Here is a 16633-nt window from a genome sequence, read left to right as displayed (position 1 = left end):
ACAACATCTTTTTGACCATTGTCGACCTTGAACCATCATCCGTACAACCTGTTTTGACACTGTTGATCTGCTTCTTTAGGACGCTATTCTTTGGGAAGTCTTGGCATGGTGCGCTTAAGAGAGCAGGATGGACACTTCAGTGGCTGCATGGTGAAGGACAGCCCCACTGATAACCGGCCCTCATGGGTAAGACATTATATTTTCATGCGTTAATCCCCTGCTACATAACAGGAAGTACATTTACTTTTACCTGTGCTTAGGCTATTTTGCATGCAACAGCAATATAAACCTATAGTGTACTCATCATGTTTTGCCATCCATTCATTCATTCAGTCAATGCACAAGATTAGACACATGCAATCCAGAAAATAAGTAAATGTCACAAAAAAGTGGGCTAATAAATTGACACACAAAGTCTGCGGATTTCAGAAAATAACAGATGAAATGATACAGCACTCTACAAGAAGCAATGAAGTCTGTAAAATTAAATAATTAAAAATAAAAAAATAAAAAATTGTTAACTATAATGATGACAATGGTAATATTAATGATGATTATAATGATGGTAATAATGATAAAGATTATAACAATAATGGTAATAATAATAATATTACAATGATAATAATAACAGGGGAAAACAAGACAGTGGCATGAACATGATTATATCTTGCAAAAAGGGGTAGGCATTTATAAGCTTTTGCTTCAGCCTACTCCTTTTGGGCTTGTTATCAGATAGTTGAATAATGTTAATGCTAATAATGTTAATAATGAATGTTAATAATGGAAAGTTATATTTTGAGTGATGTGGGAGATGCACTGTAATGTTTCATGTATTTGCCCAAAGGAAAAAAACAAACAAAAAAAACAATTGACCTTCAAAACATCAAAATACTTGTGGAAATGTGTAAAATGACCTTACTTCCAATTGTACTGTTTAAAAGTCGATACATTTAATATGGAAGCGTGTAAGCTGATTCACTAATATGCTCATTCTGTTTTATCGCCATACTGCTTTTGTTGACTGCACAACAACAGTGCACACCCGTCTTATCTCCACGTGGCTTTGAGCCCACGTGGGGCCACCGTTGAGATCAGAAAACATTACATAACAATCACTATGTTGGGGCCTGCGTGGGGCTCTCTGGGTCAGGCCTTCCCACTTCCACATAAGGCCCAAAGTTCATCTTCAGTGGATGTGTGTCTTTTTCCTTTTGCTCATGTGTGGGGTTTTTTTAACTGCTTTCAGCTGAAAACAACGTATGCTTCAACAGTCTCACTATTTGACAAAGAAATCCCATGTAAGCCAGCAACATCAACTTTGCAGACTTGCCAAAAATGTTGCTTTCCTTATGAACGTTCCAAGAAGGACTCCATGTTGTTTGGGGGTGGGATAATGTATGTTTCAGACTTGTGGTGTGTGGCTCAAGCTGCCTTCTGATTGGCTCAGGCAGCCCATCCCCACTCTTTCCCTGAACGACGCCCTCATCTCCGTGGCGATGAATTGAACGCATTCTTGTCCTTGGAGTTAGCAATCAAGCTACTCTTGTCTCAGCAAAGCACGTTTCTCTTTTCGTCTCTTTGCGTCACATGTGTGGAAATGTCAGCCCCCACGCTCACTTGGAACACACACACACACACACACACACACACACAGGAAGCATGGACCTATGTACAGGAAATCAAACACACAATGTAAGTACAATTGGAGTGACAAAGGTTATACGACATATTTGGATTGTAATATTTAGTTACTCTGTTGACAGTACAGAGTCTGGGTGGTTCTTTGTCGGTTTAAAAATAGGACACACCCATAACTCATTTTCCCTCCTTCAGCCTGTATTGTACAAGTCTCCTCCCCTGTTCCCTCCCCGCTGGTGGCTCCTTGGTAATTCATGCAGTTCTTGGAAAAGTCTGCACGTGTTCCCTCTTTTGCTGGGTACATCTGATAGTGTGTGTGCATATTTGTCTGTGTGTGTTTCGGTCACATGTACGCCAGTCATGTAGGGTGCAAACATATCAACTGACAACAGAAAACCATCTCGGGGGTCATGAACTTCAATTACACACACACACACACACACACAGTCATACTAAAGCATAGTAGTGGCTACCATTTTGTTGACATGTATTTAGCATTTAATATGGAGTATTAGAATTTGGCCCAGCAATAAGTGGCTACACAAATGTGTAATGTGATGAGGAAAACAAATTGGAGCATTTATTTTGCTTGATAAAATCACATTTCTATTATTTTTGGGAACACTTGAGGGAACCCTTTTTCTGCCTGTTTGGAGGCGAGGTATTAGGCATGCACATGGCAATATAGTATAATGAGGTGGGCAAAATTATTTGCCATTTTCATTCATTGTGTGATAAATTCATGACTTTATTATCGTCTTTTTTTTTCTTTTCACGCTTTAATCTTAGGCGATCTTGTGACATCCCTAATTAAAAAGCATTCAGCCTGACTGGACACCAGTACTACTTGTGAAGTTTGTTTCTGAGAATCACTGGGCAGCAGTACAGATAGTACATGGAAATAGAACTCAGCCAAGGAGCAACCGAGTGTTTCTTTATGGGGGGAACTGTTTGTCCCAGATCAAGTGTGTGGCCTATTACGTAACATTAACATAATCAGATTACATTGTTGTAGATGTAGAAAAATGGTCGACATTTGTTGACCTCCATATGCCAGGCACTAAACATGTAAAAAATAAGAAAACAAGACTATCAAGCTTTTTTTTCCCCTGAACCAAAGTGAAACTAATATTTTACCGACATTAACCTTCAGCACATGCATGCATGCGGTCTTTTTGTGTTGCACTGGTTTCCTGTTAAAGTGAAACCTCCTGCAAAGGACACACACACATACACACTCATACACAGGCATTCATGCCCAAGCCAGAGTGTGGTTCACACAGACTAAATACAGACACACCAGACATGATTATGTCTTATATGTACTGGAAGTATGCGACCAGTCCAGGGTGTACCCCGCTTCTGGATGATTGGATGGATGGATCTCTTTGCCAGGAAGTTACACAAGTAAATTGTGCAATATCTTGCATACGTATTGTAACTTATCAGCTGTTATACTATACAATAGTGATACTTTGATCAGGAACTACATTCATTCATTTTCTACCGCTTTTTCCTCACAAGGGTCGCGGGGGGTGCTGGAGTCTATCCCAGCTGTCTTCGGGCGAGAGGCGGGGTACACCCTGGACTGGTCGCCAGCCAATCACAGGGCACATATAGACAAACAACCATTCACACTCACATTCATACCTATGGACAATTTGGAGTCACCAATTAACCTAGCATGTTTTTGGAATGTGAGAAAAAATGAATGGGAGAAAACCCACACATGCACGGGGAGAACATGCAAACTCCACACAGAGATGAGGGTGGAATTGAACCCTGGTCTCCTAGCTGTGAGGTCTGCGCGCTAACCACTAGATCACCGTGCCGCCAGGAACTACATTAGACACTATAGTAAAAGTTGGCTTGGGCATCTGGTCGGGATGCCCTTCAGGCCACGTCTAACCAGTAGGGGCCCTCGGGGAAGAGACTATGTAGAGACTATGTCTCTCAATTGTACTGGGAACACCTCAGGATCTGCCGGGAGGAACTGAACGAAGTCGGGGACGTTGAGGGAAGTCTGGGGTTCTCTGCTTAGGCTGCCCCCGCGTCCCCACCTCAGATAAGCAGGAGAAGATGGATGAATGGATGGGATTCGAAAATGCTAAAGATGGAAATTACAACCTAGCTAGTCTAGCTTTTACTGGAAGTGTGTAGTGTAGCTTCACATAGTTTAGAAAGTTTTGCGAGATAACGCAAGTGACTTTTGCCAGCTCTTGCAAAGGTATTGCTTCATCTTGTAAAAGTTTTGTAGGATCTTGCAGAAATGTGTCTTTTTTTTTTTTGCCCAGCCATCAGAATTATTTTCACCCATGTCCCCTCGGGGGCTCCGCAAGATACTACACTTTCGAATGTGTGCTTAAAGCATCATAAACCCACTCTCATCCTGCTCTAACATGTGAGTGTGAATGGTTGTTTGTCTATATGTGCCATTTAAATGGCTGGCGACCAGTCCAGGGTGGAAGACAGTTGGGATAGGCTCCAGCACCCCCACGACCCTTGTGAGGGTAAGCGGTATAGAAAATGAATGAATGAATTATAACAAATATAGACATACACATACACATCACATACACATAGACATCAATGTGTTCCTTTAAACCACTAATGGGAACATATGTTATAGTTTTGGTTTTTAAGAAGTGCAATTTGAAGGTGAGAGAGACATGGTTGTACTTGTGCTTCATTTTAAATGTTACTACGGAGTAGAAAAAAATATGAATAAAAAATGCTGAACCTGGAAACAGTAGTGAATGATTGACAGGGCAACCGCCCTGATGGTAAATTTTACAGGAAGATTTATTTTATTTATGCAGGAAATCCCCTTTAAAAGTAAGTTACTTTGTTACTTTTGTTTGAGTGGATTTTTAGACCTGCACTTTTATTGTATTTGACTACAATTTCAAGTACTTTTATACAGTGAATACAGTGTTTTAGTAGTCTTTATACTTTTAGAATTAGGTTACACAATTTCATTGTTTGAATGAATTGTCAATAATAACAGTTATTATACCTCATCTATCAAAATCTATGTTTGATTTGGCTGTCATACACCAGAAAATGACAGTGTGTACAATTTTTTGTACACAGGCACTGGTGACGTCACTCGGGCGCGACCAATCAGACGGTAGTTTATTTGCGGTGCGGCGACAGTGGGAGGAATATTTCTACTGCAGTTTAAATAGCGACCGCAGCCTTGACCAGCAGAAAGGCAAGGAAAACAGCTATCGTATCCGACAGTAGCTTTATGACAATGTTTGATATGAGGACACATAGGTAACACATCCAATCGGCCCGGATTTGGACGGGAAGAACATCTACGGGAGTAGCAGCAAAGCCTGTTATTAATGTAAGTAATAATATGCCACTGCACTGCTTTGAGCTGACTGTTGTATTCATTAAACATACATTATGTTTGCATATTAGCGTTATGTCTTGGCTTGACTGGGCTTGTTTTGCACATTTTTCAATGCGGTTCTTTGACTGGTGTGCGACGGCGCACACTACACTGCAGAGCCTCACCCATGTGGAAGATGTTTACAGGGAAAGCCACACATTAATTACATGAAAATATTATTATTACTAATAAGATGTTCTTGTTTTGAAGCCTCAAATGTGACCAAAGATCATTACTATGTATGACTGGACTGAGGCAATTGCCATGCGATTTATTTACACATTCATAAAATTAATGCTTTATGCTGAACTGTATATTTTAGTATATTTTTAGTTGTAAGTAAAAATGATAATTAAGTGTACATGCTGGTAGTGAAAGTGTCCTAAACGTGAAGGTCTCTGTTGTCGGTTGTTTGTTGATAAGACAAGCTGTGTGCATGTACGCGAAATGACACTGATTGACCCCCACAGTAGTTGTCTTGTGATTGGTCATTACGTAATAAACACGCATTGTGATTGGCTATTATGGAAGCAATGCCCTTGGAGAGAGTGCTCCGTTGTGTGTGTGTGTTTGCACATGGTCAGTGTTGACAATGACTTCATGAATCATGAGTGTGTATTGTTAAGCCATTGTGATATCATATATATACAATGTAAAACTGCATGCCAAACAATTTCTGGAGCTAATTTGGGAACCACATAGTGCTTTGTTATTAAAATGTACTTAGTTTGAATAATGTGTTGGCCTACTTCTTCAGCTGCAAGAGTTGTATCAAAATTCCATCTCTACGAAGCTAAAAATGCTCAATTTTTGATTGACACCGTACAACAATACAGTCTGTATACTATTGTGGTTGTTGGCAGTGGTAAGAGTTGTTTCTAATAAAATAAAATAGCACACAAATAAACCTATTTTTGTATTGCAGAGCTGTGTAGAACGTAAACAGTTTACTGTTTTTTTGTTTGCATCTTCAGTCCTTAAATTAGTAGTCGTGTTTAATGCAATAGAATCACTATTAGATTCATTGCTTTCACTTCCTCATGTATCTTGACTCAAAACCCTTGTGTCTCTGTCCACTCTCTCTCTGCCTAAGGCCATGTTTGGCATTGTGTGCATTACTGCCTGGTGGGTCAGAGGGACTGGATCAGTGCAGCATCATTAATCGCTCTCAAAAAGGGGAATTCTTTGCTTTTTGTCTCCATGCATCCCAATACCGAGACAATCCACAAATAGTGCGTCTTTGCTTCCGTCTGAGTAGCCTGGAATGGCATGATCAATTATTCATGCTTTGGAATGTGCCACTCATCTTCCAACACCTCAGTATTATGGAACACTATACTGTAGGTTTTTTCCTCAGAAAATGTTAACGAAATGATTGAATTGGGGTCCGTACCAATCCCCAGATACCATGTAAATACATTCCCTTGAAGCTGTGAACGCTTAACAAATGACATGAAGGAACATCACGTGTTTACATTTCCGTAATTCAATATGTCCGAAAAGAAGCAGGAGGAAGCTGACCTATTTAATGCTATCCCTTCTTCATATCTGGTATTGATAATTCATTCACACCATATGCTTAACATATTGACATCCATCCATGCATCTATTTTCTATGCTGCTTACACTTCTGTTTAAGTGTCTCTTCTAATGGAAGTGAAACAGCTAGAGAATGTGTAGCATTAGATAGCTTAAGCTGTGGAATGACTGCAATATTTTAGAACTCATAAGTAAATGATAGCTCACCCAGCCTATGATTTTAGACTCATTGAAAAATGACAGTAAAACATGTTCCCAATAATAAAGTGTGCTTGACTCTCAGCGGTCAATCTCTCTCTCTTTGTCCGTTCAGTTCCAGACCATGAACTATGTGGGTCAGCTGGCGGGCCAGGTGTTTGTGCAGGTCAAGGAGCTGTACAGAGGCCTCAACCCTGCCACGCTGTCTGGCTGTATTGATGTGATTGTGGTGCGGCAGCCCAATGGCTCCCTGCAATGCTCCCCCTTCCATGTGCGTTTCGGCAAGATGGGCGTCCTGCGCTCGCGGGAGAAAGTGGTAAGATTGCATTGTACTTTTTTTTTTTGTTACATGTGAAGCTGGAGTCAAAGGTCAAAATGGTGTTCTTCAGTCATCATCCATTTTGCTTCCTGCAGGTGGACATTGAGATCAACGGGGAACCAGTGAGTTTGCACATGAAACTGGGGGAGAATGGAGAGGCCTTCTTTGTTAAAGAAGCTGAGAACACATTGGTGAGGGATGACGCAAACACAGCACGAAGCAAATCATACTGATACGAAGGACACACACAGCCTGCCTTTCAGCAGACCACCATTGCATTAAGTTCAATAATACAGTCGTCACTCGTTTATCGTAGTTCCAGCCTGTGATAATCGAATTTCCTTCTTTATGTCGTTAGAGCTTAGAAAACCTGTTTAAGACCTTCTAGCTATGTTTTTAGCATTGCACTCATATAGTCACTATTGTATTACCCTTGTATTACCCCATTTAAGGTGACACAGTAACTGAAAATAAGACGTCTTAGACATAAATAAGTATGAATGCTCAATAGATTGGTGATTGAAAGCTTAACTGCCAACACATGCCGCAAAAACTATCTTGCAACTGTATTATGAAGTAACACGCAGGTGAATGAATGCATTGGTCAGCTGGTGGATTAACGTGCGGGCACATCTCTTGACTAGAAGGAAGGACAGTTAACTATATCGGTTTAACCGCTATTATGTCTCCCAAGGCTGTGAGACAGCCTCACAAAAGAAAGTGAAATTATACATTGTAACCCCTCACAGGAAGTCGTTCCAGCATACCTAGCGACGTCACCCATCATGTCGACGGGAGCGGAACTGATGGAAAGTCAGCTGAGCAGGAATAGCACACGTCACCATGGTATGCCGCTTTAAAATTGGACAATTTATGGGGGGAAAAAAAAAGCTATCTTGTGTTTCCACACAGACAGCATGCTGTGCGGCTCACTTCCTGCCCAGAGCATCGGACCGCAGCAGGGTGACAGTGGGATGAGCAAGAAGAGGAGGAAGAGGAGGAGAAAGGCTCGACCAGACGGAGGAGGAGGGAGAAAGGACGAAAGCGGGGAGGAGTTTTCGGATGATGACAGCATGTTTACTATTGACCTGAGCTCTGATGAGGAGAGAGAAGGTGACGCTGGCAGGTTAGTCTTTAGATGACAAATTCTCTTTTTCTCCATCTTGTAACCAAGTCTTAAAGTGACACGCATTAAAAGAGATGGAATGCACATATTTGTCTCAGAGTGCGCAAAGCCCCTTGAAAGGCAGCTCCAGTTTCTGGAGGCGCTCCAAGAATTTGTCCTGTTCCCACAGTGATCTCTGTTTCCTTGACATAATGGACCACAGCAGTGTCCTCGCTGCTGCTGCTGCTGGCTTTCCAGGCTTTTTTAGGAAGTTTTACCTCATGGATGGCATGGGAACATTCCTGAGACACAAACTCAGTGTTCATTCATTCATTCATTTTCTACCGCTTTTTCCTTACGAGGGTGCTGGAGCCTATCCCAGCTGTCTTCGGGCGAGAGGCGGGGTACACCCTGGACTGGTCGCCAGCCAATCACAGGGCACATATAGACAAACAACCATTCACACTCACATTCATACCTATGGACAATTTGGAGTGGCCAATTAACCTAGCATGTTTTTGGAATGTGGGAGGAAACCGGAGTACCCGGAGAAAACCCACGCATGCACGGGGAGAACATGCAAACTCCACACAGAGATGGCCGAGGCTGGAATTGAACCCTGGTCTCCTAGCTGTGAGGTCTGCACGCTAACCACTCGTCCGCCGTGCCACGCCCAAACTCAGTGTTATTAAACTCAAACACTCACACTTAACATTTTCACAACACAAACACTGACACTAATTCTACAAACTGGTTAATTATGTACTAGGTAAACTTTGTGTGTTTGTGTGTTTTTTTTGTGTGACCAGGACACTATACAGTGATCAAGGGTCAGCTGCCAGTACACACACCAGCCCAGAGTGGAAGCATCCACAGAGGTAATGTAACATGTGGCCCCAAAACACACACACACACACACATTTAGATACACTGGTTAATTATTTCTATTGTTCTGTATTGTATGAATCTCTGTAGTCACCACCAAGCAGCCCATCATATAATAAGTTCATAATTCTACAACTCGACTAATCGACTATACCAGTCATTTTTCAAAAAAAAGTCTTCTAATTATTAATAAGAAAAACTGTCACATTTTAAATCATTATTGCTTGTTGGAGACTACATCTGACAACATGATTCACTGCCTGTCTTTTCTTCACTCTTAGCTCCTCTTTCCGAGTTTCTCACCTCTGTCTGTTTATCTTTTTGTAGTCATGTGATTAAGGACACTCTCTCCATCCCTCCGTCCTGCGGTCTGTCCATCTCTTGTCCACAGCAGACCTCTCACTTCTCCTCCCACATTAGGTAGCAACCAAACTTTTACCTTCTCTGATCACCCGAGGGGAAACAATACACTGGCTGACTCAGCAAACATACTATCTAGATATGTTTCAATATACTGACAAATGGGTTTCAAATGTGTGACGTCTCTCAGCAACGCAGATGATTCTCTGTCTTCAACGCCCAAGAGCGACTCTGAGCTAGCCGGCCGGGCAAAAGACAACCCTGAGATGCTGTGGACCTGGGGGGAGCTGCCACAAGCTGCACAGGTATTGTATTTACACACACGTAAACACACCACATTCCACTTTGTCTTTAAAAATAACATTACATTTCAGTTGTGTCTCTTTATATCGTGCCTTTGTGTTTATTTGCTTCTTTAATATTATTCCTAGTACTTGGGACACACTTAAATGAAGTGAAAATGCAATAAAGTATAAAGTTGGTCTCCCCCTTATGACAAATTCCACGATTCCATGTCTTTCCAGACTTTGCTTTGTGCACAGGGAACACAAAAAGGGGCTTGCACCAGACTCGAACACATGCATAAGCGTAGTATACTGTACCTGACAAAACAAACCCTATGGCTCCTTCTTCTCACCTTATAGCCGTCCTTCCTGACTTCCCATCAGAAGCAGGAAAGTTCCACATCATTCACCATCCCAGTGTCCTCCAGCACTCACTTCAGGACCATCAGCGACACCGGGGCACCCTCAAAAAATCCCTATACCACTCAGCAAGAAGATACATATACTGACAAGTACCATGATGGTGGTAAGTGGAAATACTCTTAAAAGGAAGCTTGATATGGGTTATTGTTATTGTTTTGTATTTATCCCTAGAATTTGGGTTAAATTTAATTTTGAACAATCACAGGGACTTAATGAAGTTCTACTGTATTCTGCTACGTTACTACTTTAGTGACATCTAGTGGTAGGAGCTATAAAGTGAGGCATCACAGCAATGCACAGATTGCCAAACAAATGACGTCATTGACTTTCCCACAGGAAACCCAGTGGAGAGTGTGGGTGCGTCATGTGCAGAGATGGAGAGTTTAACAACAGGTTTAGCGTCCCCCAGCATCCTTCCTGATCATTTGGAGGAAGGCAGGAACAGAGGAAGTCCCATCAGAAGAACAGATTCACCTTCCAAGCGGAAAGGTATACGTTTACTTTCGTAATACGCAAGACGAGATATGTATCATTGTTTGACTCATATGTCTTACTAGAGAAAAGAAGCCAACACCTCGGCACTGATGGGGTGTACCTGGATGACATCACAGAACTGGAGCCTGAAGTAGCTGCTCTGTACTTCCCTAAAAGGTGCAGGATATACATATGCACTGTCAAAAAAATATACTCTCATAGACATAATAATGCTAACACTGGCAGTCTTTACCCCACAGTGATGGAGGCAGCGGCTCAATGAAGGTGGACACAGAGATGATGATGATGGACGTGAGGAGTGCTAATCAGTCTCCGCAGTCAGTGAGCAGCAGCGGGGTAGACAGCGGACTGGACAGTCTGTTAGACCACATGGGGGACCTCCCTCACGTGGCCATATCGCTGTGCGGCGGCCTCAGCGACAACAAGGAGATCACTCAAGGTATTTACACGTGTTGTAGCACTGCACACCTATTTGCATTTTGTGTTGCTGAGTGGTAATTCATTCCATAGTAGTCGCATAATGTCTACAATTTGAACTGTGAATGTACTGCGTATTTAAACAGAGCAGTTCCAGGAGAGGGCAGTGACCTACCAGCAGTTCTCAGAAAACCCTTCCATTATCGACGATCCCAATCTGGTGGTGAAGATTGGCAACAAGTATGTACGACTACACTGCATTCCATTCATGGCCACACAATCCAACTAACTAACTATTGGATTGTATTTTAGGTACTACAACTGGAGCACAGCAGCTCCTGTCATGTTGGCCATGCAGGTCTACCAGAAACCATTGCCACAGGTAAGACCACCCCAGTGATATGCAGTACTGTATACTATAGCGATGGTACAGTATTTGCAATATATCATTTATCATCATGTTACACTCACCACCATATATTAGACACAATGCTGGTATCTGTGTTGTCATACAGTATTATACTAGTTAAATAACAGAGTGAGTGTGTTTAATGTGTGACACACCTCTAGTGGCTAAAGTTATGTACTGCACACTGACCGACCCACTACTCTTATGTTTTAATGTTAGCGCTATGTGCTGCTAAAATTACGAGCATGTTAGGGCCACATTGGGAAAAAATTTCAAGAATAAAGGTGTAAATATTACCTTTGCAGCTGCACGGTGACCCGAGTGGTTAGCGTGCAGGCCACACAATTAGGAGACCCGAGTTCGATTCTGCCCTCGGCCATCTTTGTGTGGAGTTTGCATGTCCAAATTGTCCATAGGTATGAATGTGAGTGTGAATGGTTGTTTGTCTATATGTGCCCTGTGATTGGCTGGCGACCAGTCCAGGGTGTACCCCGCCTCTTGCCCGAAGACAGCTGGGATAGGCTCCAGCATCCCCGCAACCCTTGTGAGGATAAGTGGTAGATAATGACTGAATGAATGAATATTACCTTTGTGGCTGCATGGTGTACGAGTGGTTAGCACACAGGCCACACAGCTAGGCGCCCCGAGTTCGATTCCGCCCTCTGTCATCTTTGTGTGGAGTTTGCATGTTCAAATTGTCCATAGGTATGAATGTGAGTGCGAATGGTTGTTTGTCTATATGTGCCCTGTGATTGGCTGGCAACCAGGGTGTACCCCACCTCTATTTTTTTTTCCATTTTGGCCCAAATACTCCGTCCTATTTATCAGTGTCCTTTTTGGGCCACTAATGGTCGCTGGATGCTTTTTTTAACGAGCTTTGCAAACCTTTCCATCCCTTCTTCTCTGCACTAATTAATTTCACACATTTTCACTTTGGTGTATCATTCATGTTCCATCCTTGGAATTCAGCCAGATCTCGTGTGTTTGTTTCTGGCTCCAATTTGTACAAAACACGTTGCCTTTACACCAGAGTGAAATCTAGCTGTATTTTTGTGAGCGTCCTAACCCTTTAATGATGTCATGTCTTTGTCCCCTTTTTCTTTCATGTTCTCCCTTTTATTTACTGACATTGTGTCTCACACATTCCATCCCAAGTTTTGGTGTTTGAGTTATTTCTTTTCTGCTTTCGGCTTCTTCTCATACTGCCTCCCTGGTCTGTTCGGCTCCAGAACATCTGAGCCCGTATGATATTCGACTTTTTGTACTGCTGTCCGTCTTGACTGTTGTTCCTTTTATCATTTGCTCCGCTAGTGACAGGACGTTGTGGTTTTCTTTACTTTCCTAGCTCCATCATGTTCCACGCTTGGAGTTTTTTTTTTTTGTGAGTTTGGATTTTTTTTTCAGTGGCTTTTGCGTGGTATGTGCATGCTTTTGTCCAGGCCTCGGTGGAGAACATCATGAAGGAGAAGATGCCCAAGAAAGGCGGCCGCTGGTGGTTCTCCTGGAGGAGCAGGACCAGTGACTCTAAATCGGTTTGTAAACAGACACTAAGAACTGTCATCCAGAACATGCAGTCATGCTGACGTTTTGTGTCCTTCAGGAGTCACCGGTGGAGACGGCGGGAGAGATCACCATGGCGACAGCAAGCAGGTACAGTCACACCCCTGACTCACTCTAGTTTTTTTTTTTTTTTGTATTAATATTCTGTTTTGTTTGTTAACAGAATGAAAGATGAGTCATCCTCTAGTGATGAAGACCATGTGACCCGCCAGTCTGAGTCCATTGTTGCTTCTGGTAACATTTGTTACAAGAAGACTCTTAGGCTGACCTCAGAGCAGCTGGTATAATAACAATGATTAAGTAGTATGTAAAATAATAATAAGTAAAATAATAAGTACTTTTCATTCAGGCAAGCCTGCAGCTGAAGGAGGGTCCAAACGAGGTGGTGTTCAGCGTGACAACTCAGTATCAAGGCACGTGTCGATGCCACGGCACCATCTATCTGTGGAACTGGGACGACAAGCTGGTCATCTCGGACATCGACGGAACAATCACAAGGTCTGTCACATCCGGCGGCTTCTTCACTTCCATCTTTTTTACGCCTCAGAGATGAACGGTGTCTTGTGGCTGCAGGTCGGACACGCTAGGCCACATCCTCCCCACTCTGGGGAAAGACTGGACTCACCAGGGCATCGCCAGGCTCTACCATAAAGTCAGCCAGTGAGTCAGCCATATTCGTAACCTTCCTTCATTTACACAACATTGTGTCATGCTGTGGTTGTGTGTGTCAGAAATGGCTATAAGTTCATGTACTGCTCGGCGAGGGCCATCGGGATGGCAGACATGACCAGAGGTTACCTTCACTGGGTCAATGAGAGAGGAACCATGCTGCCCATGGGCCCGGTGCTGCTCAGTCCCAGCAGCCTTTTTTCTGCCTTGCACAGGTCGGTTACAACATGACATCCAAAACAAAAGCTGAATAATATCACTATTGTTATTATTATTAATGTCATGCAATAATAAAATGATAATAATCCAAATAGATTTGGATTATTGACTGCAATAAATACAGTGTCAACATCATTTTGTCTTATGTTCTTTAGGGAAGTGATTGAGAAGAAACCAGAGAAGTTTAAGATCGAGTGTCTCACGGACATCATGCACCTTTTCTACCCAAATACGGAACCTTTCTATGCTGCTTTCGGCAACAGAGCTACGGTCAGACCCTGCATCCACACACACACACACTTCGAGACGAGTATTTGAACATGAAATGTGGATAATTCCAGGACGTGTATTCCTACAAGGAGGTGGGCGTTCCTCTCAACAGGATCTTCACTGTCAATCCCAAGGGGGAGCTGGTCCAGGAGCATGCCAAAACCAACATCTCCTCGTAAGATCTCTTTCTGTTCTTGCATCCGTGTGCCACAAAGGTCCTCCAGCACTAACTTCTCTGGCGACATCGTCTGTGTCTAGTTTCGGTCGTCTCTGCGAGATGGTGGATCATGTCTTTCCTGTCTTACTCCACAAAGAAGATGCAGACTTCACTCATTCGGACGCTTTAGACCAGTGCAACTACTGGAGTAAACAGCATCCTGATGGCAGCAGACAAGAGGAACAGGAGGACTCTCAGCTTCTTGTGGACTGAAACCTGCGTGGGTCACTCGAACAGCAAACTCACACTACATCTCAGTAAAGTAGGAAGCCATCACAAGTGCAGAATTACCCTCAAAAGAAGCACAAAATGGCCAACACAACAAGCATTGGCTGGTGGTGGGGGGGGCACTTGTGAAGACTTCTGCAACGTTCTTAATGCACAACCACTCGCACACAAAAGCACAGTTGATGACAATATTCAGCCTTCATTACCTCCATCTTGCACACAAACGGAAACACACACACATTATATATTGCATAGCCGTGAAATGTATAACCCAGCCTCAATCATCAGGGACTTTTTAACCATTTAATGCATTATTTATAAATAAAAATATTATTTATACATACTGTAATGCCATCCAATAGAAATCTGAATATAATAATGTTCAGTTTAATTCATTTGATAACAACATGTAAGTGCTGTTTCTAACATTTTGACACTTGAATGTTCCTTAATGGATATAAAATGGGAAAATAGAGGGGGAAGCATCATTATAAGACTCAATCAATTTGGGGTTTTTAGTATTTGTATATATTCTATTATTGTTAAGATATGTATAATATCTGGTATTAATGCTAAGAGTCCACTGGACCGGCGCCAGTTGGTGCCAGTTGGCGCCAATGCAATTTGCTGTGGCGCCTAGTGTCGCCAATAAGGTGCCTAGTGGCGTGCAGTGGCTCAAACTGCCTCCCAATTGGCTCGTGGTGGCCCGTAACGGCGGCAAAAATTCAGTTTGGTGGCAAGAAAATGTCAAAATGTTTAAAATCTTCATCGCGCCACTTGCATCTAGCAATCGGAGCGAAGTGTCCACCAAGTGGAACAAACTGTCACAAACAATCCGCCTATTGGAATCCACTGGAATGTAATGGCGCGAGCCAAGTTGCGGCAATGATGCTAGGAGTCCACTGGGCCGGTGCCAGTTTGCGCTAAAGCTTATGTAATTGGTCAAATAACGGCAACAGGGCAAGCAAGCCACTATGCGCCAATCACATAATCTTTGGCGCCAACTGGCACCAACTGGCGCCGACCCAGTGGACTCCTAGCATAATATATGGTTATTAGTAGTAGTATTATAATAAAATATGACATTTAGTGACACGAGAGGGTAAAAATATTAGAAACAGCACTCCGTACGAGGCAGACTGTGACAACTGTTCAATCAATACCTCTCAAAAGTGATCATTATTGTCTTTTGGAAGGTGTTCTCATTAGATTGAGCCAAGCAATCAGACCTCAAACTCAAAGACAGGTGTTAACCAATGTGGTCACGTGACCGCGCTACTGTGAAAGTGACATGTACGCACTGTATGTTACTGTCCTTATATCAATATCAATGCAAACTTTTTATGTCAACTTCTATCACTGCTATGTGGAAAATACTATTGCATGTTATTCCCTTATGCCTCACTTGGGGGGTTGGCGGGGGGGGGGGGGGGGGCTGTAAATACAAACTAATGTGACGACACAAAGCTGTAAATATCCACTAAACCTTTGGTGCTGACTAAAGCAATAGAATGAGAGGCAATAACAACTTAGTAGAAGTACACAAATGCAGTAAATTAGCACTTGTACTCTCATGCTAATTGAATGTGAATACACACAATGGACTGACTGTGGTGATTTTAATATTTGAGTTCGTTTTTTAACAAAAATGTATCTAATCAGGACTTTACTCACCTGAAATGTGATTTTAAAGGTAACATTGCTATGCATCATCATCATTAATAATAATAATAGGAGCACTGACGGGTCACCTCATTTCTGTTTTATGAAGTAGTATTCATAAGACCGCATTTATGTGACATAGAATGCAATCCACCTACCATCTTTTGTATTATTTTTATCATTGAATTCTTTCTGTGAAAGATCCAATATAAATATTGAAATGTCTACCTGTGTGGTCTTTGTGTATTTGTCCTGACTGATGATCAGGAAAAGGATGCTTCCTCTCATTTTTAGTGTCATAAGAATAGTAGATTGTTCTATAGTTATCTCTTTATG

At 42.3% G+C, this 16633-nt stretch overlaps 1 protein-coding gene across 1 annotated transcript; it reads left to right on the top strand.

Moving 5' to 3' along the window:
- Nucleotides 1-4822: 4822 nt before the first annotated feature.
- lpin1a (lipin 1a) lies at nucleotides 4823-16522 on the top strand. Its single transcript, XM_058089109.1, has 23 exons — nucleotides 4823-4990; nucleotides 6891-7091; nucleotides 7190-7285; nucleotides 7844-7940; nucleotides 8007-8220; nucleotides 9009-9077; nucleotides 9412-9504; nucleotides 9635-9749; nucleotides 10089-10254; nucleotides 10488-10640; nucleotides 10709-10802; nucleotides 10886-11085; nucleotides 11210-11303; nucleotides 11376-11445; nucleotides 12912-13004; nucleotides 13073-13122; nucleotides 13196-13313; nucleotides 13382-13530; nucleotides 13606-13692; nucleotides 13764-13916; nucleotides 14076-14190; nucleotides 14262-14365; nucleotides 14449-16522. Exons 2-23 carry the CDS (start codon nucleotides 6900-6902, stop codon nucleotides 14618-14620), a joined length of 2694 nt encoding a protein of 897 aa, XP_057945092.1. The 5' UTR covers nucleotides 4823-4990; nucleotides 6891-6899; the 3' UTR covers nucleotides 14621-16522.
- The last annotated feature ends 111 nt before the right edge of the window (nucleotides 16523-16633 follow it).

This window comes from Doryrhamphus excisus, chromosome 12 (genome assembly GCF_030265055.1).
Source record: "Doryrhamphus excisus isolate RoL2022-K1 chromosome 12, RoL_Dexc_1.0, whole genome shotgun sequence".
NCBI lineage: Eukaryota > Metazoa > Chordata > Actinopteri > Syngnathiformes > Syngnathidae > Doryrhamphus > Doryrhamphus excisus.
This window is presented reverse-complemented; position numbering and strand designations above follow the sequence as displayed.

What these genes read in the sequence shown, in the direction of transcription:
- lpin1a (XM_058089109.1), top strand. Translation starts at nt 6,900, where the DNA reads ATGAACTATGTGGGTCAGCTGGCGGGCCAGGTGTTTGTGCAGGTCAAG. An exon ending in GGCTGACCTCAGAGCAGCTG is followed by an intron (nt 13,314 to 13,381) that starts GTATAATAACAA and finishes CTTTTCATTCAG; the next exon opens with GCAAGCCTGCAGCTGAAGGA. An exon ending in CTTTCGGCAACAGAGCTACG is followed by an intron (nt 14,191 to 14,261) that starts GTCAGACCCTGC and finishes GGATAATTCCAG; the next exon opens with GACGTGTATTCCTACAAGGA.